General features: G+C 51.2%; 1 protein-coding gene across 2 annotated transcripts in view; it reads left to right on the top strand.

Annotated features, from left to right (window-relative positions):
- nxn (nucleoredoxin) overlaps positions 1–25,478 on the top strand; it is a 58,588-nt gene extending 33,110 nt beyond the window's left edge. Inside the window, exons 2-8 of one of the 2 annotated variants that reach the window (XM_088907038.1) lie at positions 10,271–10,388; positions 12,981–13,114; positions 14,750–14,850; positions 16,272–16,378; positions 17,922–18,101; positions 19,002–19,126; positions 24,813–25,478. In XM_088907038.1, the coding sequence (XP_088763164.1) occupies positions 10,271–10,388; positions 12,981–13,114; positions 14,750–14,850; positions 16,272–16,378; positions 17,922–18,101; positions 19,002–19,126; positions 24,813–24,995 (948 nt within the window). In that variant the 3' untranslated portion in view covers positions 24,996–25,478. The remainder of the gene's footprint in view (positions 1–10,270; positions 10,389–12,980; positions 13,115–14,749; positions 14,851–16,271; positions 16,379–17,921; positions 18,102–19,001; positions 19,127–24,812) is intronic. The other variant, XM_088907039.1, reaches the window with a different exon arrangement.
- The last annotated feature ends 2,422 nt before the right edge of the window (positions 25,479–27,900 follow it).

The following is a 27,900-nucleotide window of genomic DNA, read 5'->3' as shown; positions in this document are numbered from 1 at the left end:
GGAGAATAAAGTTGACTCCTTTTATCTTCTTTCACCGGGGCAAGAGAGGTGCCCTAAATGTAAAAAAAAAAAAGAACAGCTAATTAGTTCTGGTTTGTAATGAACTCCCGTTATTACTTTTTATAACTCTTAGTGTACGTGCAGATGTCTGACTGATGGAAACCATCATTCCTGCTCCGTGTCCACTCCCTCGTAGTGGCCCAGTGCATGGCGCTGGTGTTTAAGAAAGACCTCTGCTGTCTGGAGAAATGAACGGGAGCTTTAGGGGGAAATCGTGTAACTTAGAACCTTTTTCAGAATGATGGCAAACAGCTGGCGTGTCTCTTGTTTTTAAAAAGCTTTTTCACAAAAAATAAAGCTGTTTATTGTGAAGGTGTCTGCGGGGGTAGGCTTTGTTGATGCCCTCAGGGATTTTGAATTTTTCGATCTTGTAATCTCCCCTTTTCAAGACTAAAAAGATTCAGTTCCCCTGGCCCTTGAAATGGACTGAACCTCTTCTCTAGACCGATTCAGGGGCAACAACTTATTTTATATATAACAGGGTGCCCTGAACTGTACGTGCTATTCTAAATGAAGTATCACTAAGAACACCAGATTGTTTTCTTTATTTCTTTGTGATTTGTGTCCGTGTCGATCACACTGTTGTGGCTCCCAGAACGGACATCATCCCCTGCAGGCAGGTGAGCGGAAGGGAATCTCCTCGTACCTCGATGAGTCACTGGTGAAGAGTGGCTATACGGTCCAATAATCCCTTAAGGCAGGTTAATACCACAGCCTGCACTCCTCTGTGCTGACATCAGAGATCATCTCTCACCTGGAAAGGTGATTTCAGGTCCAAACCTTTGAATGTTATTGGAACTGGCTAGTTAAAGCTGTTAGGAAGTGTCAACCTATAGGAAACTGGGGTTTTTTAGCTCGGAACTCAAAGTAACATAATATAGAAGATCAAACGTTGAGCTCAACACTTTTTTGACTTGCTGGCTTTGCAGCATAACATGGTGTAAATGGTGCATAAGCATATCTGTGTACAAACGATAACAAGATGTCTGCTGCCAGCAGAAACGCACAAACCCAGAGGACTCCATCGGGTCTATAATGGTCAGTCACTCAAGTTGCAGTTCATCCCCAAGAGCTGATTGGGCTGGATTGACCTTTGCTGTCAAAGATCTGTACACAGGGCTTTGCTGGTTTATTATGGACCTGAGACTCGGAGCGAATTTGCCCAGATGGTGCTGTCTGGGGTACAGGGGCTGAGACAGAAGAGATTAATGGGGGAAAGTAATTGGGAACTCACTGGACCCCAGCACTGCAAATCCTGAGCAGTCATTTCTAGTTCCATTAAGGGTGTTTTTATTTAACCTTGGAGAACTGTAGGATTTCTCAACAAACCGCAGAAGTTAAAAGGCACTGGATCTGTCAGCCTAGGCTCGAGTACAGTCTCGGCACTGCTGTTCCCCTTTCCAGTTGATTAAAACTAGTCTCTGCCGAGCTGCGCAGATGGTCTCGGTTCCCTCTGTCACAGACCTCGCTCTTTTTCCCTGTTCCTGCCTTGGCTTTCTGAAAGGGCTTGGTGCATCGCCGCGCGGTTAGTAACACTCAGTTCTGCCATGCCAGGGTCGTTTCCCTTCACTGCTCGGTTGATTGGAAAAAGTTCGGAACCCCAGAGTTGGACAGAGCCTGCAAGGAAACGCCGGCTGCCTGTGTGGTCTGGAGACTGAGCGGGCTGGGTTGGGGAGAGACGAGCTGCAGGTTCCCTCTTGGTGTCTGCTGGGTTGGGCCCAGGCTAGTGGCTGGGGTTTGATTTCAGAGAGAGACGTCAGGCCCTGCAGGCCCTGGTCTGAGCAGCTGTGGCCTTTGCTGATGGGGTTTTTTTCTTACTGCCTTGGACAGTAAGGAAAGTTTTATTGGCGAGCAATGCTTTTCATTGGCTCTGCCTCCCTATGGGATCCAGCCCCTCCTAGGGGGCTGAAGGGGTGAAAGAGCAGGGTTGAACAGATCCACCTCCCCCCCCAATGCACGCACACTCTCATGCACTCTGAGTCTTTAAGTGTTTTAACATGGGGAAGCTAGTCTGGATTCTCGATTCCGGATCTCTGAGCTGTTTTCCATGCCTGCTTGGTGTGAAGGTCAGACAAAACAATGAGATTTGTTTTTGTCTCCTTTTATGTCTTTAAATTCTAGCAACAAGAAAAAGAGGCAACACACACACACACAAGGGAAAAATGTTGTGCTGCAGCCTGTTATAACAAAACGTGTTAACGTTCTGTTTGCATACTCAAGCTCTTGGATGATAGACTGGTGATTTATTCCGGTCGCTCGGGAGGGCCCCGTTTGGGCTGTGAGCTCCAGGCCTGAGGCGGTGCTGCTCTGTGACGGCAGGAGAGGAGGGGGTGGAGAGTGGGAAGAGGGATTGCAGGATCTGCTTATTTTTAAGGACATGTGCCAAGATCCATTCCTTACACTATTAGATTACTGAGCCTCGGAGATAGAAATTATTTTTGGCAGATGTCAAGGATACGTCTTACCTTTTTTTTTTTTTACTGCTCGGCATTTCTGGCAGCCCTGACTGGGCCCATTGTGAGCCGGAGATGCCAGTTCCAGTCGGGTCACTGTGCCCGTTTTAGTCCAGGTGGGCCTGGCTCATGCCAGACTGGACGCCAACCAGAAAACGACCTGGGGACCTCTTGGAGTTTCCCCAGTCGTGCTGAGCTGACAGTAATCCCGATGGCAGCACTGCAGAAGTCACATGTAACTCACAGGAGTTTCTCTGGGCAGTATTATTGCAGAGCAATTAAGAGCAGCTTTCTTCTGAAGAGCGCTGCCGGTTTAGCTTAGGAGAAGGTGCTACAGTAGTGTTGGGCTCCTCATTTCTCCTTTGCACACCCCTGGGATGTCCATGAGCTTGCTCGGTCATGGTGACTTTCTTCACTGCTGTCGGGAGAACAGACACCGGATCAAGGCTTTAGTCTAAAATCCAAAACGCTCTCCCAGTTGCTCCATTTAGAGCTCGCCCACAGCCGGCATGTCTTCCATACTCATTTTGTGGTTTTCTCTGTGCATGTTGGGGAAGTGCTTCGCATTTGATGAAGTTGCTGTCATGCATTTGCACAGGAGACAGCAGGAGACCACTTCAGGGCTGGGCTAATAGGTTTAGGAAATATGTAGCAGGGAAGGAGCCATTCTCTGGTTTGCCCTTTGACCTAATAGCAGTGTAATTTGTAGGGGATCTACAGAGTAGCACAGGGGGGCCATGGGGGGCTTGTTCTACCGAGATGGGCGACGTTCTTTCTCTTTGACAGCCTGTAATTCATCTCCACTTGGCAGTCCGTCGGACAATATAATTCATCATCTCCAGCGCGCAGCACTGTGTATCGCAAGTCGCCTGGGGGTTGAGACACCGCAGTGGCCTCTCCTCGTTTCTAACCTTTCACCCCATCTAGCTTGTTCTGGTGGCTGCCGGTGGCTACTGGGGTCTCGTGGATGAAGCCAACAATGGCGGCCAGTTTCTTCAATCGCTCGTCCAGCCCTCCGCGCAAATCGGCCTCTCCTGTTCTCGGGTCTAAATTCACTTCCCTGAAGCTCCCACTAGTGCCCCCCGGAGCGTCTTTCACTGCTGATGCGGAAAAGGTCCGCTGAAAAGGTTGACTTTGTCAGAGCCCTTGAGGATTTTAAACAAGCTATGAGTCGAGGACGGGAAGCGATAAACTTGGAGAAGCTTCTTCTAGGAGGACAGATGTTTATATGGCCCAAGAGATGCCCGTCCAGGGGCTTCTCGAGATGTTGTGATCTGTTGGGGGTGGGGATGTACTAGATGAGGGGTTCCTGGAGCACAAGGTCTCGGGGGGGGGCTTGACAATTCTGGGGGAGCTGCAGCACCCTCACAAGGCCAGTTTGCCTGCTCCAGTCCAGCTTTATTTGTCGAATCTTCAGTTATTCTGTATTGGCGAGAAATCCAACATTGGGACTGCGGGGGGGGTCGGGGGCTGGACTCGGGGCGGCTCTCTCCCCTGGCTGCCTCCTGAGGCGCCGGTAACCCCCCCCCGCGACACCCCCTTTAACCCCGGTGTGGTTTCTACGGCAACGACCGTCTCCCAGAAAAGCGATCTGGGCTCCTCGCGTCCGTGTGCGAGCGTTAGGGCGGCGGAGGCAGGCCTGCGAATATTCCAAAAGCTCTCTGTGAGACGTGACGTTGCCGTGCTGCGAGTGGGGCTCCCCCCAGTGGGAACCCCCCCCCCCCGTCGGATTTGTACTTGACGGAAGGCAAGTTCTTAGTGTAGCAGTACGCAGCACTTCACAGCGGGAGGAAATGCTTCACTGTGCCCTGTCTGAGCAGAGAGATGCAGCAGACAGGCAACCTCTAGTGGGAAGAAGGCGAGGCAGAATTTTTTATGCTCAATAAGCTGTCAGTGGCTGATGCAGCCCTCTCATTAGATGCGCAAGTAAGTGCATCGTGACCTACTTCACCGAAACATTTTTAGCACTTCAAAGAAAACTGTGCCGAACAACAGTTCCGTGTCAAAGAGGGCTTGATTACATCTCTTCAGAAACTTTCCACCCAAAACGCGCCACTTGGTGCGTGTGATTTTCTTCTGGGCCGACCAACTCCATCACGGCATTAAATTAAGCACATCACATCGAGAGTGCTTTACAGACCAGGCAGGAGCTTCAAAAGGATGAAGATCCCCTCTTTTAAAGCGGTTTTGCTTGAGCCTGTGAGGAATGGGTTTTGCTGGGACTCGTGCGCTACAGTACTGTTCTGGCTCAGTGCACGTGTCCTTAAATTCTCTCACGTGTGCAGTTTGCTGCTAGTTCAAGGCCTCAGAGCTGCAGAGAGGCGTGATGAGTGACGGCTCCAGTTGTCGGTACTGTGTGCGCTGAATTGCTAAGTGCCGGGAGTCTGACGACCCTGTGCTGTGATGACTCTCGATCATCCCTGTTGGTGATGTGGCCTTTCAATATAGGGGGGTGATGGTTTCCAGTGGCCCTGAGATGCTGAAAGCAGTCAGCCCGGGCAGGCCACCAGGCTGGATTCAGGTACATATCACCAGGCCATGTCACCCTGCATCTCACAACTGGAAGCCCCACTGAAGCCCAGCAGGTGTGAGCCTGGTCAGTACCTGGATAGGAGACCTCCTGGGAAAGCTGAGGCTGCTGCTTGAAGAGGTGTGAGTGGGGCCAGCAGGGGGCGCTCACCCGGCGGTCTGTGTGGGTCCTAATGCCCCAGTATAGTGACGGGGACACTATACTGTAAACAGGCGCCGTCCTTCGGATGAGACGTAAAACCGAGGTCCTGACTCTCTGTGGTCATTAAAAATCCCAGGGTGTTTCCTGAAAAGAGTAGGGGTGTTACCCTGGTGTCCTGGCCAAATTTCCCCCTGGCCTTTACCAATCATGGCCTCCTAATAATCCCCATCTCTGAACTGACTTCATCACTCTGCTCTCCTCCCCACTGAGAGCTGGTGTGTGGGGAGAGTACTGGTGCATCATCCAGGTGGGGCAGCACACTGGTGGTGGTGGAGGGGATCCCCATTACCTGTAAAGCGCTTTGAGTGGAGTGTCCAGAAAAGTGCTATATAAGTGTAAGCAATTATTATTATTACATTTTCACCTCTGCGTGGAATCTGACTCTGTTTCGTATCCCTGAAAAGTCCCAAGCCGCTGACATTTAAGCTTTCAGCCCGCAAATAAATGCAGGGCAAATTAACGGGGAGATGTTTTATTTAGGCAGAACAGAATCTCATCTTCCTCTACGGTCAGTGTTCCCCAGGGTGCAGTCTCTCCCCATAAATGAGTCTCCGTGCCTGTGTGGCCATTTATCGTAAATGGAGAGTCTGTGCGGAAGAGCTCATCTCATCTCAGCGGAGCCGGGGGGGAGGGGCTGTGAGGGGGGCTGGCGTAGTGCTTGATGAACCAGAAGTCCAAAAGCGAACCAGATGTGAGAAGAACTATAAGGCTTCTCCTCACCTCAGGGGGGCTGCAGCTGTAAAACCCCCCAGGGGTCTTCAAAGTCATAAAAGCGCAGTCACACCGAGGCCTGAAAACAATTACTGCTGCTGGCGCAGGGAGGCTGGGGGGTGCGGAGTTTTCCCTGATCCGAGACCCCCTCTTCCTTCCAATACGGGAATCAGGGCTGGGAAAGAAACCGCAATTCACAGGAGTCTCTTCTGGAGCTAACAAGGCTCAGCGAGTCGCAGGGAAATGTCTGGGTCATTTCTGGGCATCAGCAGAAAGGCCACCTTTCTTTTTCTGTTTACTCCAAAACCCCAGGGGCGCAGGATGAGGAAGCCCTTCCCCTGCTGTTACGCTGGAGGTTGACGGTGGAGCCGGGGGGGGGGGGGGTGTGAGCTCAGGTAACCCAGAGACGTGTTGCTGTACCAGCAAAGGTGCCCGTTTGGGGTGCAAGTTGTGCCCTATTGCCTGATCAGTACCTGGATGGGAGACCTCCTGGGAAAAACTAAGGCTGCTGCTGGAAGAGGTGTTAGTGGGGCCAGCAGGGGTCACCCTGCAGTCCATGTGGGTCCTAATGCCCCAGTATAGTGACAGGGACACTATACTGTAAACAGGCGCTGTCCTTCGGATGAGACGTAAAACCAAGGTCCTGACTCTCTGTTGTCATTAAAAATCCCAGGGCGTCTCTCGAAAAGAGTAGGGGTGTAACCCCGGTGTCCTGGCCAAATTTTCCATTGGCCCTTACCAATCACGGCCTCCTAATAATCCCCATCTCTGAACTGGCTTCATCACTCTGCTTTCCTCCCCACTGAGAGCTGGTGTGTGGGGAGAGTACTGGAGCATCATCCAGGTGGGGCAGCACACTGGTGGTGGTGGAGGGGATCCCCATTACCTGTAAAGTGCTTTGAGTGGAGTGTCCAGAAAAGAGCTATATAAGTGTAAGCAATTATTATTAACATAGTCCAGGCACCCCTGGTGAAGTGTGAGGGTTCCTGAGGCACATGACAGGCTGGGGGCGTTGCAGGGACCCGAGGAGCTGGGGTTCATGGCGCTGGGGAAGTGGGGTTTGTGCTGTAAGTTAAAATAAAGATCTTCCACCGCAGAAGATGGCAGCGATGGCGTATCTGCTGAAAGGGTGCATTTAACGGTGCCTTTTCACGACAGCCGGTATTTCCAAGGAAGAGACCCTTGTGAAGAAGCGACATTCACAGCCGAGCACTGTCGCCCCAGTCTGACACTGTGGGTCTGTAGTATTTGAAATCCGGAGAGATTTGCCGTCCTGCAGATTCCTGAGCAGCAGCCAGGCTGTGAAGGCAGACATAATGAAATCCAGTCAGTTCTTCTCGGGGTGAACTTCGTTTTCAGGCTGAATCGTCTCGTTAAGAGTCCCGTGACTGCTGGGATGTCAGCAGAGCAATCGCACGGCCCGAGCCGGAGTCTCGTGTAACACACTAAATCATTTTGTTGATCTATTTTGATACCTTGGTCTCGGTACGACGCATGTGCACGTGCTCGCTCGCTTCCAAATGCTCTGTATGCCGCCATCGTCAAGTCGAAACGAAAAGCTCCGATTTCCCAAACTGTTTGAGTTCCGAGGGTTTAGGGAAAGAGAGCAGTACAACCCCTTTCCATAACTGTGTTTCAGAAAAGCAGCCCAAGTTCTGCATCCCAGTCCGGCCTCTGATTTTTAGGAATCTGTTCTGGCCGCTGTGGATGCTGGTGATTGGAGGGGCTGTCCGATCGTGGACAAGCCCCCCCCCCTAGTATCTGTCTGCTTTTGCCATTATGGGGGAGAGCTGGGGAGTGGGGGTCCCACCTCGGGGGGCCCGCTGTGTAACCGGACCTGTCTGATCGTACCTCTCGCCCCCTCGACCTGACATCTGTTTCCGCCGCAGTCCTTCCTTGTTTTCTTCACTTTTCATTTTGCTTTCCTCCCCTCTCCTCCTCCCTCTCCTTTTCTTCACATTCCAGTTCAGATGCGTCGCGGAAAAGCATCCCGGAAGGCCCGGCACAATGCCGTCACATCCGACACCTGAGAAACTGGGTGTCGGAGTCCTTCGATACAGCCGGGTTCTAAAGCATAACCTCACCGATCCGCAGGGTCAGTTTCTGTTCATTAAGGCTGTAAGATCAGATCACGTTCTTGGCCACATACAATTTCTTGTATGATGAATTTGTCTTTCCACATACCCCAGCTTGCTCTCCATGAGACACACAGACAGGGAGAGAAGCTGGGGGTCAGAGCGCAGAGTCAGCCTTTGTACGGCGCCCCTGGAGCAGTTGGGGTGAAGGGCCTTGCTCAGGGGCCCAACGGAGTAGGATTCCTCTGCCGGCTGCGGGATTTGAACCGGCAACCTCCCAGCCACAGGCGCAGATCCTGAGCCACAGAGCCACCACACCGCCCCCCGAAAATATGGAGCGCTTAATGAAATGTGGGGCGTATTATAACATTTTTGCAGGAAGTTGGGAAGCCCTCCTTGGCTCGTTGGTCAGCAAAAAAGGATCGGAGCGGAGTTTCCGGGGGCTGGATTTGAGGCGCTGTCTCTCCAAGAGCTCCGCCAGGTGCCGATTGGAGAAGGAGCAGGGCTGCGCTCCGCGTGGAGCTGAGTTGGGTCATGGCGCCTCCCGGCGACATGTGTTCTTCTGAAATTTGCCTCCTGGGCTCGGCCAGCCCTGTCCGAGGTCTATCTATGGCGCGGTTGAGGGGCTCTAAGTGTAAGCAGAACCCAGGTCCAGCTGCAGCTGAAGACAGGCCAGTCGTGATGATGAATGTGGAGCCAGATGAGCCGCCGTTAGGGCTAGGCAGGATGAGCGGTATTCTTAAGGCTGCTTACAGCTAGCCCTGCTTGAGTAATGTTAGCAGGTCCTCAGCCTGGGCGTGTGGCACTCAGTGTATTCATGCTAATATTGTCTTTCTGATGCGTTGGGAAATGGGGCTTTCTTCTGAAGAGCTTTCACATAACAGAAGACGGCACAGCAAAAGTCTTTCTGAAGGTACAGTTGAGAATTAAACTGTGCACATTTCTCGTTTGAATTCTGCAGCATTCACCGTTGCTGTGACTGGGTTTGAAAGCAGCCCGGTGTTTATAGCTGTGCTTCACAAACGTGATTGCTGAATTATTTACTCTGTGGTCTTGGCACCACTGAAGATAAGTGCCCCCGAAAATGGAGCTGAGGAGAGATGTCTTTGTCAAATGTAGATTTTTTTTTTTTAATTCCTTATTACTTAACAAAAGGCAGACAGATCTTTTCAGATTCTCTCAGAAACGCTCTCCAAAGATGATCTGCCTTTAAAGCAAACTGAGGCACGTAGCCTTCAGCAGCTGTGCTGGGAGTATGGGTTTGGTGCCGCCGAAGAAAGCAGTTCATAATTTTAGGGACCTTTTTTACCGTAAGGATTAGATGAATGGGAAAAAAAGGGAAATCGAACGTTCGGGGCTCTTTGTGTTTTTACTGAGCAGGAACAATCCCGTGATTGATGGAGGCTAGCGGGTGATGCAGGGCAGTTCTCCTGCTGTGAGATCACAGAGGCACGGAGAGCCGAGTTACTAACACAGGAATAATCAGGAGTGATGATCGTGACGGCACGATCTGTGAAGCGTGACATTCCTATGGGAGCAGCAGGAAACGATTATGGCAGCCTGGAGAGAGCCAACTGTCGTTCCAAAGCTCTAGACATCCTACCTTTCAAGTACTGTTAAATCCCATCTCCAAAATCACTTCCATACTCTTGCTTTGAATTTAGTCTGATTTACCGTATGAATCTGCTTTATTGTAAAGCACCTTGATGCATCATGCGAGTCTCCATATAAAAATATTTATATTACTACTATTACCGGTGTCATTATTCTTGAGATCATTTTGTTTTTAGCAGCTTAGAGTTGCCGATGATATTGTCACTCCCACCCGACTTCGGGGAAGTGCTGTTTCTAAATCCCGAGCGCAGACAGCTACTGACGTCACCCTGGTTCGGACCCGCGCCCATCAAGCTCTCGCTGTGCTCGGTGGAGCGCCTTTACCGGTCACGGGCCAGTGTTTTCCTGAAGGTCCGTTTGAAATCACTGTGGGTGACATTGGCTACACCCTGAGAGAGCATAGCATAGAGATACTCTTATAATTGGCGCCCTGTTCAGAGATGGCCAAGTCGGGCTCTTGGGGGGGGGGGACACATTATTCACCTGATCGAGTGATGGCACAACCGGGCTGCAGTGTCAGAGCTACAGGCTCATGTTGTGCAGCTGTAATGCTGGCCCCCCTCACTTCCTGTGGCTCCACGGGTCTCAGTGCGGTGCCTCTCTCTGCCTTGTCTCCCCTCCTGCAGATGAAGCTGTGGAATAAGTACAAGGTGACCAGTATCCCCTCGCTGGTGTTCGTGGACGCTGCCACGGGGAAGGTCGTGTGCCGAAACGGGCTGCTGGTGGTCCGGGACGACCCCAAAGGTAGGCGGGAACCCTCGTGCTTCCGATCGCGTCCAGAGAGGGGAAGATGAATCGCGCCGGGTGGGGGGGAGGCGAAAACGCCTTCAGACAATCAGACGGACAGGAATTCTGCCGGACGTGTTGGCGGCACCTCTAGAGCAGTCTGGAGGAGCTGAAGTCTCAGCTCGCTGCCACCTTGTCCACAGGGAACCAAATGCTTGCAGCAGTGTTGTAGTTAGGGCACTTTTTTGTGGTGCACGTTCTGGGATGGCCTAATCCCTGCACTTGATTGTGCTAATTTGTGATTTCACAGCAAGCGTGTTCTCTTTTATTAAGAAGTGCTCCATCTAATTGATTTGTGATAACGAGTGTGTCAGTTTATTTATTAAATATAAACTTTATTTTATATAACACTTTTAAAAGTAGCTTCTGAAAGTGCTCTACAGTAAGAAAAAAAAGTTCACAAACTTAAGATAACATTAGCACAATTAAAAACAAGAGTTTAGAATGAAGTAGAGGATGCATATTTCTGTCTTCCTCTTTGTGCCAGAGGTATCCCAGAAAGCTGCACAGACTTAAAATCCCACAGCGGCTGCAATTCTTCTCAGTGTGATATTCTTTTCAGTGTTTTATTATGGGATCACTGACAACACACGGAGAAAGGAAAATATACACTTCCACTTCGGAGACCCCTGCCCCCTGTGCCTGGGAAGGCTATAAATCCAGTAATCACTGCTCCTCCTATAGCCCTTCATCCCGGTGCTTTTCCCTTTGGATTAACAGCCGAGACACCACAGGGAAGAGTGCTATAAGCGGGAACAGACTTGCACTGATTACAAAGCAGTTGGAGTCTCAAATATATCATTTGCATGATAAAAATCTTGGATCTGGAGCATCATGGCTTTTGCTCAAATAGCAATAACACTCTGACTTTTTAATGGTGATCTTTGTGTAATAAAATAGGGGCGAGCACATGACAGACTCTACAGAGAATAAAAACGCATAAATCACCCATGTGCTCTGATGATCTGTGAATTCCTATCCTATATTATTTGTGCAATTCATTAAGCTGGGGGCCCTTTCCTGGGTGTTTTCTAAGGAGGTTTGATTAATCGTCCTTTCCGTAGTGTACAGAGAGTCTAGATCAGCGCACACTGGGGCACTGGAAATGCAGTGTGCTTTAAATGCCAGCTGCCAGCTACCCACAGGGCTGACAGAGCGCAAGGAGGGAGCACTCCTGCCTGTCGATACCAGCTCAGACTGCTGTCGCACCCCCTGATCTGTACAACTGGGCAGACGCCTCGGATGGGACATCTGTCGTGATGCAGGAAAAGCTCCCTGTTGCAGTGTTTTATTGTTGGCCCTTTGTAAAAAGGGTTGTGGCAACGGCACAGAGGACCATCGATCGGTGAGATCCACACCACCCGCTGTCGCCATAAAGCCCAATCCATCCTTCAGGATCCCAACCACCCCGGCCACAAACTGCTCTCCCCCCTGCCCTCTGGCAAGCAGTATCGCACTGTTAAAGCACGGACCCCTAGACTCAAGAACAGCTTCTATCCCACTGCAGTGAGCATCCTCAACAGCCAACTGCAGGGCCTCAGACTCAACACACATCTGCACTCTGCACTTTTTATAGTCTACCATTTTTTGCTACTTACTACTACATATTAATTTTTCCACAATATATTTATTGTTCCTGTTGCCTACACTGCGCGGTGTTGTCTGTTGTACTGTGTGTGTCCCGAGAGATCAGCGCGATTAAGGATTCCAATGTACGTGTACATATGGCAGTAAACTACTCTACTCTACTCTATTTCAATACACGAAACCTCTCTGACACCTCAGCCATGACATCTGTTTCTCCTCCAGATTGAAGGTCTGGGTTTTTTTTCAGAGAAGGGATGGATCTGGACAGAATCTGATCAGATTTACTTTGGTTTTAGAAACCTACAGTGGAAACGGTGCCGGGTGAATATACGGTATCGAGAACATCAGCTCGTATACCTAGACGTGTGCGTGCATGTCTGGATTGCTTTACGTGTTGGCACTTCTTAGTGGGCATAAACGCTCTACTTCAGGAGGGTTTTTTTTAAAAACTTTTTCGTACCTGACCAGAGAGCTGGTGCTCTTTTCTTTTTTTATTTTAACAATGAAAAGATTTACAGGGAAAACACATCCAGAACAGTTTGCCTTTGTCTTTCATTTTTGTTACGTTATCTTAATACATACATATAAAATAAACGATTTACATTATGCCAGCAGATATGGGGGGGAGGGGGGGTTATACAATTGTTTAATGAGAAACACAGCAAACAACAAAATAAACCACCCAGAAATATTACTGTATATTCCGTCATAAACTGAAATCAGGTCTCAGTGGGGAGATAAAATGAATCCATCTTTCCCAGTATTTGCTAAGCCTCTCTGCCTGGAACCTGAGAGAAAAAGTCATCTTTTCCATTATAGAGATGTCATTCACATCATGAACCTGTTGTCCGTGTGTTGGAGATCCTTTTGTGCTGATGCTCTTTTCAAGACGCGGCAGGTGGGAAGTCGGGGTGTCCTCCGTGCACTGATGGCTCTCTCCTTGCCTTCTCCCCTCTGCCCCAGGGCTGGAGTTCCCCTGGGGGCCCAAGCCCTTCATGGAGGTGGTGGCGGGGCCCCTGCTGAGGAGCAGTGGTCAGACGGCGGACAGCAGCTGCCTGGAGGGCTCCTACGTGGGCGTGTACTTCTCGGCGCACTGGGTGAGTGAGCGAGTGAACCGCCCAGCCTCGAAGGTCCCCCCGTTCACCCACCCGTATGGCAGAAAGAGGGCGGCGGCAGTGCGTGCCACCCGCGTGCCAGCGCGAAAGATGGCACAGCCCGTAAACCCCGGGAGGCTGTGTGCAAGGCGCTGGGGACGTTGGCAGGCTGCTGGCCGGCACGCCGCCCTGGAGCTGATTCTGGAGCTCTGTGGGAAGGGAAAGGTGCCAGCCTCGGGGGGGGAGCAGATGCTGTGAAGTCACTTGGCCACTTGACAGAATGGGCTCTGAAAGAAAAACAAATGCGCCAGCAGAAAATAAATCCGTAAGCCAGTGGATAAATAGTCATTTAAGGGCCTGTGGATTTGAAGAGGGCAGCCACCCATCTGCTGTCTGAAAGCCGCTAAGCTCTGGTGAGCATCATGGCAGCACAGAGCCATAGGGTGGGGCTACATCCTAGACAGGTGACTGGCCATGGCAGGACATACACACACGTACATGCATGCACTCACACGCACCTAAACACATACATACAGTACACACACACCTGCACACGCACACACAGGCACACACACATGTACATGCAGTACACGCACGCACAGGCACGTACATGCAGTGCACACGTGCGCACGCGCATGCACAGGCACGTACATGCAGTGCACACGTGCGCACGCGCACGCACAGGCACGTACATGCAATGCACACGTGCACACACACACGCACGCACAGGCACGTACATGCAGTGCACACGTGCACGTACATGCAATGCACACATGCACACACACACGCACGCACAGGCACGTACATGCAGTGCACACGTGCACATACATGCAATGCACACGTGCGCACACACACACACAGGCACATACATGCAGTGCACACACACACAATTTCAAGCAGCCAGTTAACCCGTCATGGCCAGCATGTCTGTGGAAGATGGTAGAAAACCTGGCAAAAGCCCATATGAAAATGTGTGAAACTCCACACAGAAAATGCGCCAATTTGGAATCGAACCCACAACCCAGGAGCTGTGACGCACCAACCAACTAGACACCATGCTGCCCCCTTCAGGCCATCCCCTGAGTATTTCTTTTCATCAAACAATGAACATTCAGCTGTATCTTAACTGCAGGGAAATGCTGTAGTGCATACTGCCTACTGCGTGCAAAGTCAGGGAAGTCTGCGATTATCAGCTTACTGCTAGTCAACTAAAAGCACTCCTGGACTGCTCTGTTTCTTTTGTAATCCAGTTTCATCTGTCTTGTTTTCTACATAAAATGAGACGGATATTATTCACAAGGATATAAAATATTTAGTCTGTTCGACCACCAGTATCTTTTTGTCTTGTGTTTCCCAAATGCCAGAGCAGAAACACAAACTCTTGGATGTGTTTCAGAGGGAATTTCTACTTACACGCCCGAAAGCAGACGAACGTATCATGAGCTGAAATATAGAGGACTGATCTTCGAAAACCGCCACGTGGACTATATTGTTGCGGCTTGTGTTCTAAAGGCCGAAGCCAACATAAGCTGTCTGAGTGTCAGGCCTGTGAAGAGCTGTGTTGGAGAGAGAGCTCTTGTCTGACTTCGGGCCTGGCAGGGGGATGTTCATGTGCGCTGTGTGTGTGTGTGTTGGCAGTGCCCGCCGTGCCGCAGCCTGTCGCGGGTGCTGGTGGAGTCGTACCGCACCGTGAAGGAGTCGGGACAGAAGTTCGAGATCGTGTTTGTCAGCGCCGACAGGTGAGTGACTCGGCGCTTTCCAGCCAGGGTGAACCCGGGCTGGTAATGAGGCTTCTGTTGCACAGCTTCAGGTTTTTACGAGCTCCAGGTTGACGTGTTCAAGTTACCGATGAATAGGAAAGTAAATATTTTTCAAATTACAAAAGAGCCAGCGCCAGATGTTCAGCCTTCAGGTCGTAACATCCGAAATGCATCAAAACAGCTAAGCAGCGGGAGTCAGATTTCACTTTCGAAGAGCTTTGTTTCAGTTCAGAACAGGCTGCTCGTTCCTCTTAATCCTGATGCCCGAGCACTTTCATTTTCTACAACTACAGTAGATATTAAGTGTAAATGCTGCAGCTCACGAGACACCATGGGGGACTTGAATTCAAGTCTTGTGACTACGGAACAAGTAAAAGTTTATTCCAGGCTGAAAAGAGAAGAAAAGAAACACAAAGTTTTGGCCGTAGAGCCTTCTTCGGGTGAATTAATCTCGAATTACCCAAAGTAATTGCAGATTGTATTGCCTTGTATTGCTTCTGATCAGTGAATAATAATAATATAATAATAAACTATTTTATATAGCGCCTTTAAAGGTGGCTTCTCAAAGTGCTTTACAGAATGACAACAATAAATAAAAAGAATACGCAAGATAAAACACAATTTCTGTATACAGAGGAGACCGTGGATGGTGGTACTAAGTAAAGGCTCTTCTAAAGAAGAAGGTTTTGAGTCTGGATTTGAAGGAGTTTAGAGAAGGTGACTCTCTGATATCCTTGGGGAGAGAGTTCCAGAACTTGGGGGCACAGCAGGAGAAGGCCCTGTCACCCCTAGAGTGTAGACGGGCTTGGGGGACAGTAAGGAGACCAGAGTTAGAAGAGTGAAGGTTGCGAGGTGGGGAGTAGGGCGATAATAGTTCAGACAGGTACTGAAGTGCCAAGCCATGCAGAGCCTTATAGGTGAGCATGAGGATTTTAAAGTCTACACGGAATTTGACCGGAAGCCAGTGCAAGGACTCCAGGATAGGAGTAATGTGATCATTGGCATTAGACCTGGTCAGGATTCTGGCTGCTGAATTTTGGACATACTGCAGTTTGTTCAGAGTAGATTTAGATACCCCAGCGAGTAGAGCATTACAGTAGTCAATTCGAGAGACCACAAATGTGTTGATCAGCTTTTCAGCCACAGTTAGTGATAGCATAGGACATAGTCTAGCGATATTTCTGAGGTGAAAAAAAGATGTTTTGACATCATGCTGCACACGTGGGTCGAATGTTAAGCCAGAATCGAATATAACCCCAAGGTTTTTCAATTTAGATTGAAGCTCAAGTACAGAACCATCTACAGACAGGGTTACAGGACTGGCTGTTACCGGACTTGTGAATGAATCACAAGACAGAAATCTTGTGACCGAGTGCGTTCGTGGATTCTTTCCGTTGCAGGTCGGAAGATTCTTTTAAACAGTATTTCAGCGAGATGCCCTGGCTGGCCGTCCCGTATTCAGACGAGGGCCGGCGCTCACGGCTCAATCGACTGTACGGAATCCAAGGTACAGTCCGGAGCTGTAGTTGGGTTGGGAAAATTCTCCAGGAAGGTCTGGACATTGAGTATGGGGCTCAGTGGCTATCTCCGGCCATTAATTCTTCATTGGGATATTATTATAATTGTGATGCACATGCTTCCCCCCCCAATCTCTGCTGCATGCAACTGTAAATTGGCATGTTAACGAGCTTCTGACGAGGATGGGCAGCCAACCCTAAATTATAAAAGCTCACTGCGTCATCGTGGGGCTTCTTCTCTTGGCACGAGACGGGGAATTTGGCATATTCCGAGATCTTACTTCCATGACATGACATTGGTAGTGTTTTTGTCATTTGGAGGCACTATATGTTTGAAACATTTTTAATTTACCAGCTCAATAGATCATTTATTGTCCACCGCTGTGGAAATGTGTCTTTGGCTTCTTCCATTATTGTATTAAACACACAAGCCAAACATAAAATGAAATCATGACAATACTTAAACATAGGAAAATGGCTAAATAGGTAGTGTGGGAGGCTACACCTACGTGTGTTTATTGAGCAGTTTTGTTGCACAGCTATTCCATGAAGCACATGCTCTGTCTTCTAGTAATTGGGCCAAGTGTAGCCTTAATTTCATGAAGAGGCCTTCCTGCACTGAGTGGGGAGACGGCGCATGCGTTCTTGCCCCTGGTGCAGGCGGGGGGGCAGCTATTCCAGAGGTAGCACAGGAGCAGAGAGGCAGCAGTGTTTGGCTGCGAGGAATCTGTGGAATGTGCGCAGGACGAGTCTGTACTCCCCCCGTGCTCTTTCCCATTCCAGCCCACAGCAGCCTGCTGTTACCGCCTCTCGCAGCGCGCCGCGCCTGCTGGCGGTAAGGGCTCTTAAATCCTGTTGCGGCTGATCCTTATCACAAGGGAAGGAGCGAGAGAGACAGTGTGTGAGCTGGGACAGGCCGGGTCTGTGCAGGCAACCGAGTCCCTGGTTTACCCCAGGGCGGAACTTGACCCTGATAGAGGTGATTCGCCGAAAGCTGTCGAGGAAGCTCTGGTGCCACCGACAAAGAGTGTGCCGCTTTGTCAAAAAAAAAGGTGGCGTGGCCGGCGGGTACTTAGGTATTCCCTGCAGGGTGGCGAGAGGGGCGCAGACGCCCCTAGGGTGAGATTGCTGTAACCGCAGGTGGGGAGGGGGGGGTGATTTGGGGTTCAGCTCAGGAACGCAGGGAGAGGAGCCTGTTCAGCTCCTCTTTCTTGCTCGTCTGGTTGGGGCCTGCGCAACGATCCCAGAGCACCGGCTCGGGTTCCAGAAAGCGAGGGGTGCAGCTCAGGTCTTGCGCTTGTCCGTTCCAGAACCCGGAATCTGCACTTGATTGACGGCAAGCTTTGGCTGTGACCCATCGGGTTTTAAACTAGAGAGGGAGAGTGTGTGTGTGCGCCTCGGGTTCGAATCCCAGAGTTTCCCCCCTCGATCTCGCCGAGCGATCTGGACCATCGCCCTCTCCTCGTGCTGCGGTGGCGGCACAGGGGTGCTCAGGGCTGTCCGTCTCCCCGTCTCCCCCCCCCCCCCCGGCAGGGATCCCCACCCTCATCCTGCTGGACGCCGAGGGCCGGCTGGTCACGCGGCAGGGCCGGGTGGAGGTGCTGAACGACCCCGAGTGCCGCCGCTTCCCCTGGCACCCGCGGCCCGTGCTGGAGCTGAGCGAGTCCAACGCCGCGCAGCTGAACGAGGGGCCCTGCCTGGTGCTGTTCGTGGGTGAGTTGGGATGCGGGGCGCTGTACCCCGTGACAGTCTGCCAGTCCCGTGGAGAGATTCACTAAGGCAGCCATGCGAGATTGTGGTCAAAAACGTGGTGCCGTGGTGCAAAGCACCCCCTCTTGCGAGAGAGAACCTCCCCTCTCCCAGAAGCCGGTGGTACTGAGGGGTCCCCCCAAGTGTGCACGAGCATTTCTGTCTACTTGAACTAGCAGGTGTGAAGGATTTCCGTTTGGTTGGTTCACTTTGTCATGTGCACAAGTGCCGTGACATGCTTATTTGCACGTGCGATCCAATACAAAGACACCAAAATGGAATCACCAAAAACATCAAGACAGAGCAGCAGCTTCAACAGAAGACCAAAAAAAAAAATGAGTTCAGTCCGTCAGTATTTCTGACTCCTGTTCCAGTTGCTTTTAAACTGCTTCGCATAAAAATGAGTGAGCCTCCCAGGGCTTGTTGAAAAGGGTTAGTGTACGCAGATATCGTGCTTCTAATGGCTGTTTTGTGTCTTTTTGGACAGTGTTGTCATTGAATTAGCAATCTCCACTCCTGGTCTGGACAGACCACAGTTCTGCAGGTTTTATAAGTGACTTTAAGTCCTTGATGAATAATGTCCTGGAAACTAGCAGTATAGGCCACTGAAGTGAACAGCCGATTCAGATCCGGTCATTAAGAGTCCAGGCTGCAGTGAAAATCGGAGGATACAAGCATTGCTTGCTATGTTGATGTACAATGACAGCCAGAGGCCTGAAGGGGGCACCCTTTCCTCTGGGGTTCCCTCAGTTTCCTTCTGCGCAGTGTTTGATGATCTCTGGAGCAGAAGGTGAGAGTGGGAGGCTGCAGGGCTGGTAAAAGACAAGGGCCCTTCCTCAGCCCCCTCTCTCCCTCCTCTTGCAGACGCGGAGGAGGAGGGCGAGCTGGAGCCAGCTAAGGAGCTGATCCAGCCCATCGCAGAGAAGATCATCGCCAAGTACAAAGCCAAGGACGAGGAGACGCCACTGCTGTTCTTCGTAGCTGGCGAGGTGAGTGTGAGAGGTTGTAGGGTTCAGGGGTCAGAGGGCAGTGTGACCTTGCACTGGCAAGGGGAGTGTGAGAGGTTGGGGGGTCAGGGGTCAGAGGGCAGTGTGACCTTGCACTGGCAAGGGGAGTGTGAGAGGTCGGGGGGTCAGAGCGCAGTGTGACTGTGCTGGTGAGGAGAGTGCAAGAGGTCAGGGGTCAAAGGCCAGTGTGACCTTGTACTGGTGAGGGGAGTGCGAGAGGTCAGGGGGCAGTGTGACCTTGTGCTGGCGAGGGGAGTGCGAGAGGTTGGGGGTCAGGGGGCTGTGTGACCTTGCGCTGGTGGGGGGGGGGGTGTGAGAGGTTGGGGGTCAGGGGGCTGTGTGACCTTGCGCTGGTGGGGGGAGTGTGAGAGGTCAGGGGACAGCTTGATCCTGCACTGGCGGGGTGAGTGTGAGGGGTCGGGGATCAGGGGGGCAGTGTGACCGACTGCACTCTGCCGGCTGCATGTTGGAGGTGGGCAACACTTCGGGCGGAAAATTAAGGACAAAAGAATGTGACACGGGTTGAGTGGAGGGCCGTCCTGCGAGCAGGGTGAGCGTGTTGCTGATTCAGCTCTAGGGAACTGGAGGAATCTGTCAGCGGTGTGAACAGCCGGCGAGTGTGTGCTTGTCTATGCCAGTGTGTGTTTGGAAACACTGGTTAGCGAATCACTCACCGCCAGGACCCTGCTCTCCCACACTGCTCCCAGGAGACCTTTTCTCCCACAGTCCTCAGGCAGCCTTGCTACAGATGTTTTACCCTCGCGAGTGACAGCTGACAGGTGGGACTCGAGCCCGTGATACAGAATCACACGCGCTTGGCGATGTTGACAGGCATGACCTAGAAACACTGAAATCCAAAACCTTATGAGCCGCACGGAGTCATATTCAGGAAACATTTAAGATGCAGTAGATCTACAGCTGGTTTTTTGAAACAGGAAACACAAACTCCTAAGGTTACAAGATGAAAGCAGGAAATGTACTAACTCCTTAAATCCACACCCACAATGGCTGTTCACCTCCCAGCTTTGCCGAGATATTCTCCTGTTGGGAAAATCCAGCTGTGTGTTTTTCATGAAGGCAAACAAATTGTATAGCAGCAGGTGAAGGATCTTGTGCACAGCAGAGGGTGACGGCTCTGTCAGTGGAACAGCCTCCTCTGCCTTTTGGCTCTTTTTTTGGACAGAAGTGGAGGGGGGCTGCTGATGCCCTGGACCCCCGGTGACCTCCGTGACCCCACCAAGAAAACCTCCCTTCCAAGCCGAAACGACACAAGTTTTCATTAAGTTGGCTGCTTGTTTCTTTTTTTCTACCAGCGTATCCCAAAGAGCTAGTAAGGAAGCCCTGATTGCCAGCCTGGATTATCCCTCCGCAGAAAGTAACTTGTTCCGTTCCCAGTTGTTGACTGTAAGCGGCTCCTGGTGGCGGCAGGCTCTCGCTTTTCCATTTCAAAGCGAAGTCGGGCTCAGGGATTGGGTTTCGTTAGTTGGGAATAAAGTGGGGCACATCTGGTCCCTGCCTGTTGCATGACGGCGGGATGTGTTTGCTGTCAGCCTCCTGATCCCTGCCTGGCGCTTTGAGTTTCTGGGACAGAGAGCAGGGGAGGTCTCCTTTTAATGGCAGCAATCTGGTAACGGAAGGAGGCATGGGCAGATATGTTTGTTACACCCCTGCGGGCGCGTTACTGAAGTGCCCCAGCGCTGGCTGCAGCTTCTGTGTTGCACCGCAGGCTGCAGGGAGCTAACATCACCGACTTTATCCTCTTCAGACACCTGATCTCCTCCTTAAAAGCCGCGTCTGTTTTCAAAGAGCCTAAATTTAGGTTCTTGGGGCTCTGCGACACCTAACTTCCTTAGTTAAGTATTCTTGCCTTAAAAGCCGCACCCTGAGAGCAGCACCCTTAGGTCTTCTCTGAGGCTACAGCGCTCATCCTGTGGAGAGTCGGTCGCAAGAGCAGAACAGTTACAGACAAGAGGAAGCTGTTCGGCCCACCTGGCCTGTGGGGTAGTTGGTACTGTAGCTCATTAATCCAAAGACCTACACCCACAACCCTTTGGGTAAAGATCTACCTCAGTTCTCAGTTCTAAATGCTCTTCCTGTGACTTTCCCCTTGTGCCCTGTGGGTTTTGCAAGTTATGAGTGGATAGTTAAAGGCGACCCACAGTCCCAGTTTCGCAGGCTGGTTATTAAATCTCAGTAACAAAATAGATCCATTGACGTTGTAGAAAAAAAAAATCGAATTTTGGATTAAGCACAACAGTTGACATGTCTCAAACTTGAGGTTCCCGTGAATTGTGAGGTGATGGGGCCCTTCCTGCTCACTAGTCACTGCGATGACTGAAGTAATGCGATGTATGGGTTGTGCAGCAGACATTCCTCCGCAGAAATGTTCCAACATGACCTCCACGCAGGGTTATCAGTAAGTAGTATTTGTCTTCAAAACCGTCAGGCTTTCACAACTTTTCACAACTTTCACCAGTGTCAGGTATTCACAAGCCTGGTGGTTCACAGTGCAATAGGGCCACTTCACCTCACCAGAAGTTTTGTTGCCTCGTTGCCTTGGAGCTGTGGAAACCTCGAGATTACGTGCTGCAAATTGGAGGTTTCACAAGTTACTGTGTACATTTAACTTCTGTGGTATGAAATGCACTCATCAATGGCGATTCTTTCTAACCCTGAGATTTGAAAACAGCATTGCAGTTCCTCTTTCATGTAGAGCAGCCTGGCAAACGGCCGCAGATTCATTGCCTGGTTGATCCAGTGGCCATTCCAAGCTGGGCCAGGAGTCGCTGTCAGCAGCAGGAGCTTAGGGGCCTCTGTTCCCTCTCCTTGCCTCCCCCCACCCACCTCCCCACGAGATGCAGTTTGTGTCCCCTGCGGCGGAGACGCTGTCTCAGCTCATTTCCGTAGCTCAGGGCTGGTGGAAAAAGTAGGGCACCAGCCTCAGCCCTTGATCAAGAGTCAGGTCGTCAGCTCTCGGCACCTGCTGGAGTGCCGGAGTCGAGCGCGAGTCGTGTCAGCATTTAAAGAGCCGGTGCGGATTTCTGCTCGAGGAGCGCGGAACCCAGACCTCTTCAGAACTGAACGGGAGCACTTGATCTGTCAACCTGGAATTCCGCAGCCTGACTGCAGTGTCCAGACGCAGCTGTTGCCTGCGGGGACCCCGGTGCAGGGCCCCCTTCAGGCCACACCGCCCTCGACTGGCCGGCCAGTAGCCCAGAGCCCAGGCGCAGCTCTGTAACGTCATACACGCCCCCCTCTTCGTCTGAGTTAGATGATTCAAAAAAGATAACGCAGATCAACCCCAGCGCGGACTCTCAATCAGCCTCATTGTGTGTCGACGTGCGCCGTGCATTGCCAAGCGATGACCTCATTTGTAAAGTGCCGGTTGTACAGCCCTGCCAAATGTCACAACATCAGAACGTTCCGCATCGCCCCAGCCAGCAGAGCCCTGCTCCCCCTGCTGGCCAATAAGGGCTCACGTCCTGCGGGGCTTATCTGATGGCAGGGCCGATGGAATGCTACAGTGACACGGTGGCTTGAATAAACGTGACATTGTACAGCCTCGGCGATCTCCCAGACAAGCTCTCTTATCTCGATTTTGACTTGGCTGCATTTGCCGATCTCGGGCTTTGTACACAGTGAGCAAGACTGGTTGCAGTTCCAAAAGAATAGTTTACACAAGGTTAGTTGCTACACAAAGGTGATGCCTGGTGCCAAATAGACAGCTGCAAGATTAAAATCTGCTCTGATCTCTGGAAACCGTTCAAGCAGACTTGCACTGATTTTCACTTGTCATAATAAGCCCCCTCCTGTGGTTCGTTTTGGCCAAGTAATTTAATAATGAAATATTGGCAATATTTCTGGAAGATCGGATTTTTTTAGGAGACCGTGAAACCCAGAAAGAGAGAAGGCCTCCTTTAAGACTTTTGTGCTTTTATTGTGCGTTAATCTAAAGGTTTTGTCAAGCTTGCATTTTGTCTGCCTCGTAAAATTTCACATAGTAGCTGAACACTGGGTTACTGACCTGTACAGGGGAAACGTGCATCACATTTAAAGATCCTTTGTTATCCCTCGGAGAACACAGCATGCATCCCAGAAATACAATAGATCAACCCCTGGAAGTATCTGCAAGATGGGCAGAGCAGTAGCTCAAGCAGATACTGCTGATCGATGGCGACTCCTGATCGTACCCACTACACACACAGCCAGTAGCAAACAAGGGCAGTGGCTGCCTTGAACTCAGTTTTTTTTTTCTGACTCACGCACAGATGGAGAACAGCAAATAGCATGCCTAGTTATAATGGTTTGTCCTTTTTAGGTAACAAGGCAGCTGAACAGCTGGGAGAGAAAGAAGTCTGATTGCACAGATTAATCCATTTAGGTAGCAGGGCTGGAGGAGAATTCCATATAAAAGCAGACAATGTTAATCAAGGCCATCCTGGGAATGAAGGGGTTAACGCCTCAGTAGTGTCACAACGGTGCCACCTGCTGGCAAATTCTGGAAGTGTACAATTCCTTTACACATTATTATGAATTCCTTGGATTTATGTACCTCTTTGCATCCCAAAGGATCCCAGAGTGCCTGATGTATTGGAAGGAACCCAGTTTATGCAGCACTGAAGAACAATTTAATTCAAAGGAAAATTGAGGGAGGGAGGATTGGGCCAGGACACTAATGTCAACACCCCTACTCTAGAGAGCAGTTCCATGAGATCTTTAATTACCAAGCAGTCAGGATCCCAGTTTAATGCGTCTAATGTAATTGAAGGACAAGACCTCCAACAACACAGTGTGCGTGGTTCCTGTGTGCGTGCAGATGAGTGCTCTCTGCAGTGGGCTGGCCGGCTGTCCCCTGTGTTTGCCTGGTTAGGCTCAGACCTCTGTAGGGCGAAGCGGGCTCTGACAGTGGACAGGTGTTGAGCGTGGATGGCCGGTGCGGTCTGTGACGACCCGCGCGCTGTTGTGATGTGTGTGAGGGGCTTCAGCGATGCAGGAAGCACCAGAGAGCCGTGTCTGCTGTTGTCCTCCTCCTTCCTGAGCGCGGGGCCTGGCTGGGGCGGGAAAGGGTTAAGACTGCACTGACCCCCGCCCAGAACACAAAGCACAGGAAGTGGGCTCCGTACACACCCAGCCTCTCCCGCCCGGATCGCTGCCCTTGCTTCATCCCACTCTGCACGGATCGAGGGGGTTAGAACCTGAATTCTGCACGTGCTCTTGGCCGCTTCTGCTGCCAGCTGTGCCGCAGTACGGTGTGGCACCAGTGGTGTGGTCAGTTTCAGAATGGTGCCACTTGGGGCAGCTGGTTGACGGGGGTGTTATGAGTGAAGCAGTTGGCTGTTAGTTTTTGCCTGGGCCGGTCTTCAGTGAGTACTGTGCCCAAACCCTGGAGCTCACAATCCCTGCTTTAATAACAGTCTTGTGTTGTATTGCTCATTCAGCTGTTATTTAATTATTTGTTTGGCAAGAAAAGCGTGTAGCCCTAGAGGAACTGGGGATTAAAGCCTCTGAAAGTCAGAGGAAGGCAGCTTGGTCTTTTCCAACACTTCAGTCTGATGGGATCTTCCTGAACTTCACTTATTTACCTGCTGAGAGGGTCAGGGCTGTGTGGCGCTTGAACACACTGCGACCTCACCCAGCCTCTCCTGTGTCCGTCTGTCTCTGTGCGCAGGACGACATGAGCGATTCCCTGCGCGATTACACCAACCTGCCAGAGGCGGCGCCCCTGCTCACCATCCTCGACATGTCCGCCCGCGCCAAGTACGTCCGCGACGTGGAGGAGATCACGCCCGCCGTGGTGGAGCAGTTCGTGGGGGACTTCCTGGCCGAGAAGCTCAAACCCGAGCCCATCTAGCGTGGACAGAACCGGACTGTACCCCCACTCTTCCCTTTACCTGTACACAGCACCCCCTCTCCCCCCCCCCCACACACACACTGCCAGACTGTTAGAGCAGAGCCTCGCTTTTAACTGATGTTTTACACATTTTCTATTAACTTCCATCCTGAGGTCCTCTTCTCCATCTCCTGTGGTGCCTTTCATTGACTACAGCGCCCCCTTGTGCTCTGAATCCTGAAGTGCAAGCAATTTTTTTTTCTTTTTGCTGTTGCTATTGTAAGGATTATTCCAGCATTTACTGCAAGAAAAAAAAACTCCCCCCCAGAATGGACTGGTGTTCTTCTGTTTTTATTTTTCTTTCGTTTTTTTTAAACCTTTTCATTTTACCCAGAACACGCCTTTTTTTTTTCCTTTTTCAAAACGATCTAACTTGCCAAAAGATATTAAGTAAAACTGAAAAAAAAATAAAAAGTATTCAATAAATGAGCTGTATTTCGGAAATAGATGCTGTGCTGGAGCCTGAGTTGCTCTGATGTTGAGTGTTCTCTCTTATTGGTGAAATGATCCTCACAGCAGAGGAAGAGCACTGCGTTTAGCTGTAACAAGCCTTTGAAAAAAGAGAACTGTAGTGTATTGTCGTCATGTTGTGCTGTAAATAACGTCCTTTTTGCAGATGAAAGTTTGCTGGGAAAGGGGATTTTCTGCTTGAGGCTGTCTCCCTTATCTTCCTGGTGTGCAGAACTGCATGCATCCCTGGACCAGCGGTGCTGTCGACACCTGTAGCACTTCCAGGTCAGACTCGCCCAGGCTGGACTGAGGAGACAGTCTCCCATCGTCTCGCCCGACCTGGTCTCTGTCCAGCAGGAACATAGAGACCACCTCCCTGCAGCACGACTGCGCCCACCCCCCAGCCTGCTGTAGCTGCCCCCCTGCCCGCTCAGATGTGCGCCCCGAGATCTCTTGGTGCTGCGTTACCCCATTCAGTCTCCACCATCAATCGTTTAAAATCGTTCTTTTATCGAGAAGGCTGCTCATTTGAGGTGGCGGTGGCTATTCAGGCTTATTTTCCCAGAGAGATTTTGCTCGAAGGAGTTGTTGGCCGAGCCTGGGGCTGGCCAAGGGTTAATAGTGGATCTTCCTCCTCCAGGTCTCGCGTCAATACTGGTGACTAAGCTCCTGAAAGCAGTTTCTTAACCCCCAACCCCAGTGTGAATTAGTGATTGGCATCGGATTGAATCATCGAACTGTGGTGGGTCGGTACCCTACTGGACTGTTAAAGCAAGAAAGTGCCGGTGTTGGAGCGGTGGCTCTGTGGCTCAGGATCTGCGCCTGTGGCTGGAAGGTTGCCGGTTTAAATCCCACGGTTGTCAGAGGAATCCTACTCCGTTGGGCCCCTGAGCAAGACCCTTCACCCCAACTGGTCCAGGGGCGCTGTATAAATGGCTGACCCTGCGCGCTGACCCCAGGCTTCTCTCCCTGTCTGTGTGTCTGTATCTCATGGAGAGCAAGCTGGGGTCTGCGAAAAGACAATTCCTAATGCAAGAAATTGTATATGGCCAAGAAAGTGATGTTATGTTAACTGCATGGAAACTGTAAGCATGTCATCTCCTTTGCTTCCTTTATGAACCGCTAGGAGACCAAGTTTTAAGCCTTGCCCAGTAAGCAGCCTGCCAACAGGACTAAAGCTCTGTGCATCAAAATATTAAGATAAGATCCCTTTCTTGGCCACATACAATTTCTTGCATTAGGAATTTGTCTTTTCACATACCCCAATTTGCTCTCCATGAGACACACAGACAGGGAGAGAAGCACAGGGTCAGCCACAGGAGCAGCTGGGGTGAAGAGCCTTGCTCAGGGGCCCAACAGAGTAGGATTATTCTGCCTGCCACGGGATTTGAACTGGCAACCTTCCAGCCACAGGCCACAGTGCCACTGCTCCGCCCCCATGATTAGTAAATAATCATGCCAGTGCCCAGCAGGTGAGTTGGCACAACGGGCCCGATTCCTACTGGAAGACTGTCCTTCCATTCCATTCAGCAGCCAGGATCTGAAGGAATTTAGCACCTTGTGGAAATAACCAGAGCGCAGAATGCCCTTTCAGTGTCGTGAGCAAGAGCCAGCTCTTCCCTCCTTTGCCAGAATAACAGCAGTAACTGTAATCACCCCCCCCCCCCCAGCAATTCTTTCTAGTTAAGAGACGCATACACAGGGGCAGCTGCTGGCCCCCCCCCTCCCTTCTCTGAAACAAGCCGCATGGTTCCTGCCTGGCAGTCTGGTGACCCCGGGCAGTGCTGGGGTGTCCCACACTCTGGGGGCGCCCTGCCAGCACCATGTGGAGGAGGAGGAGGCTGGGGGACGTGGGAAGGGCGAGCAGAGATGAATGGAATGTCCTGTTGCTGGGACACGCTGTCGTGTCAGTTCTGTGGGTTTCCATCTTTCTTGGGCTTTCCCATGTGGTTTGTGAAGCGGCCCCGTGTGGACTTTTAACCCCCCTGGAGCTGCTGCTGCCCGCACCCAGGCTGCAGCTCGGCCCAGCAGCGAGAGAGAGAGAGAGAGAGCCCAGCCGTGCCAAGAGGCGCCCACGGGTGTATTAAAGGCGGGGTGCCGAAGACTAATAGCAGATTTTCGGGCTCAAGGCCGGAAACTCGAGCCCTGGACGGCCCTGGGTACCACTGCAGCGAGGGGCAGGCGATCCTGCGGCCGGGCTCTGGTGTCCTTTAAACCCTGGCACCAGCGTGGCATTCAAGCACAAGTTCCCCGGGAAGACGACTCTGCTTGGAGGAAGGAGGACTAATGAGCTCAAGAGTCGCTCCGACTGGAAATGACGCTGGTGAGCCGAAGGCCGGGAACGGCCGAGTACGTGTTCAGAGAAGAAGCTGTTGCTCCCCAGGGAGGGATATTGGGCTTCTTGGGAAACAGCTGT

This window comes from Atractosteus spatula, chromosome 27, assembly GCF_055471065.1.
Source record: "Atractosteus spatula isolate fAtrSpa1 chromosome 27, fAtrSpa1.hap1, whole genome shotgun sequence".
NCBI lineage: Eukaryota > Metazoa > Chordata > Actinopteri > Semionotiformes > Lepisosteidae > Atractosteus > Atractosteus spatula.
Note: the sequence above shows the minus strand (reverse complement) of the source record. Positions and strands in the feature narration are given on the sequence as shown.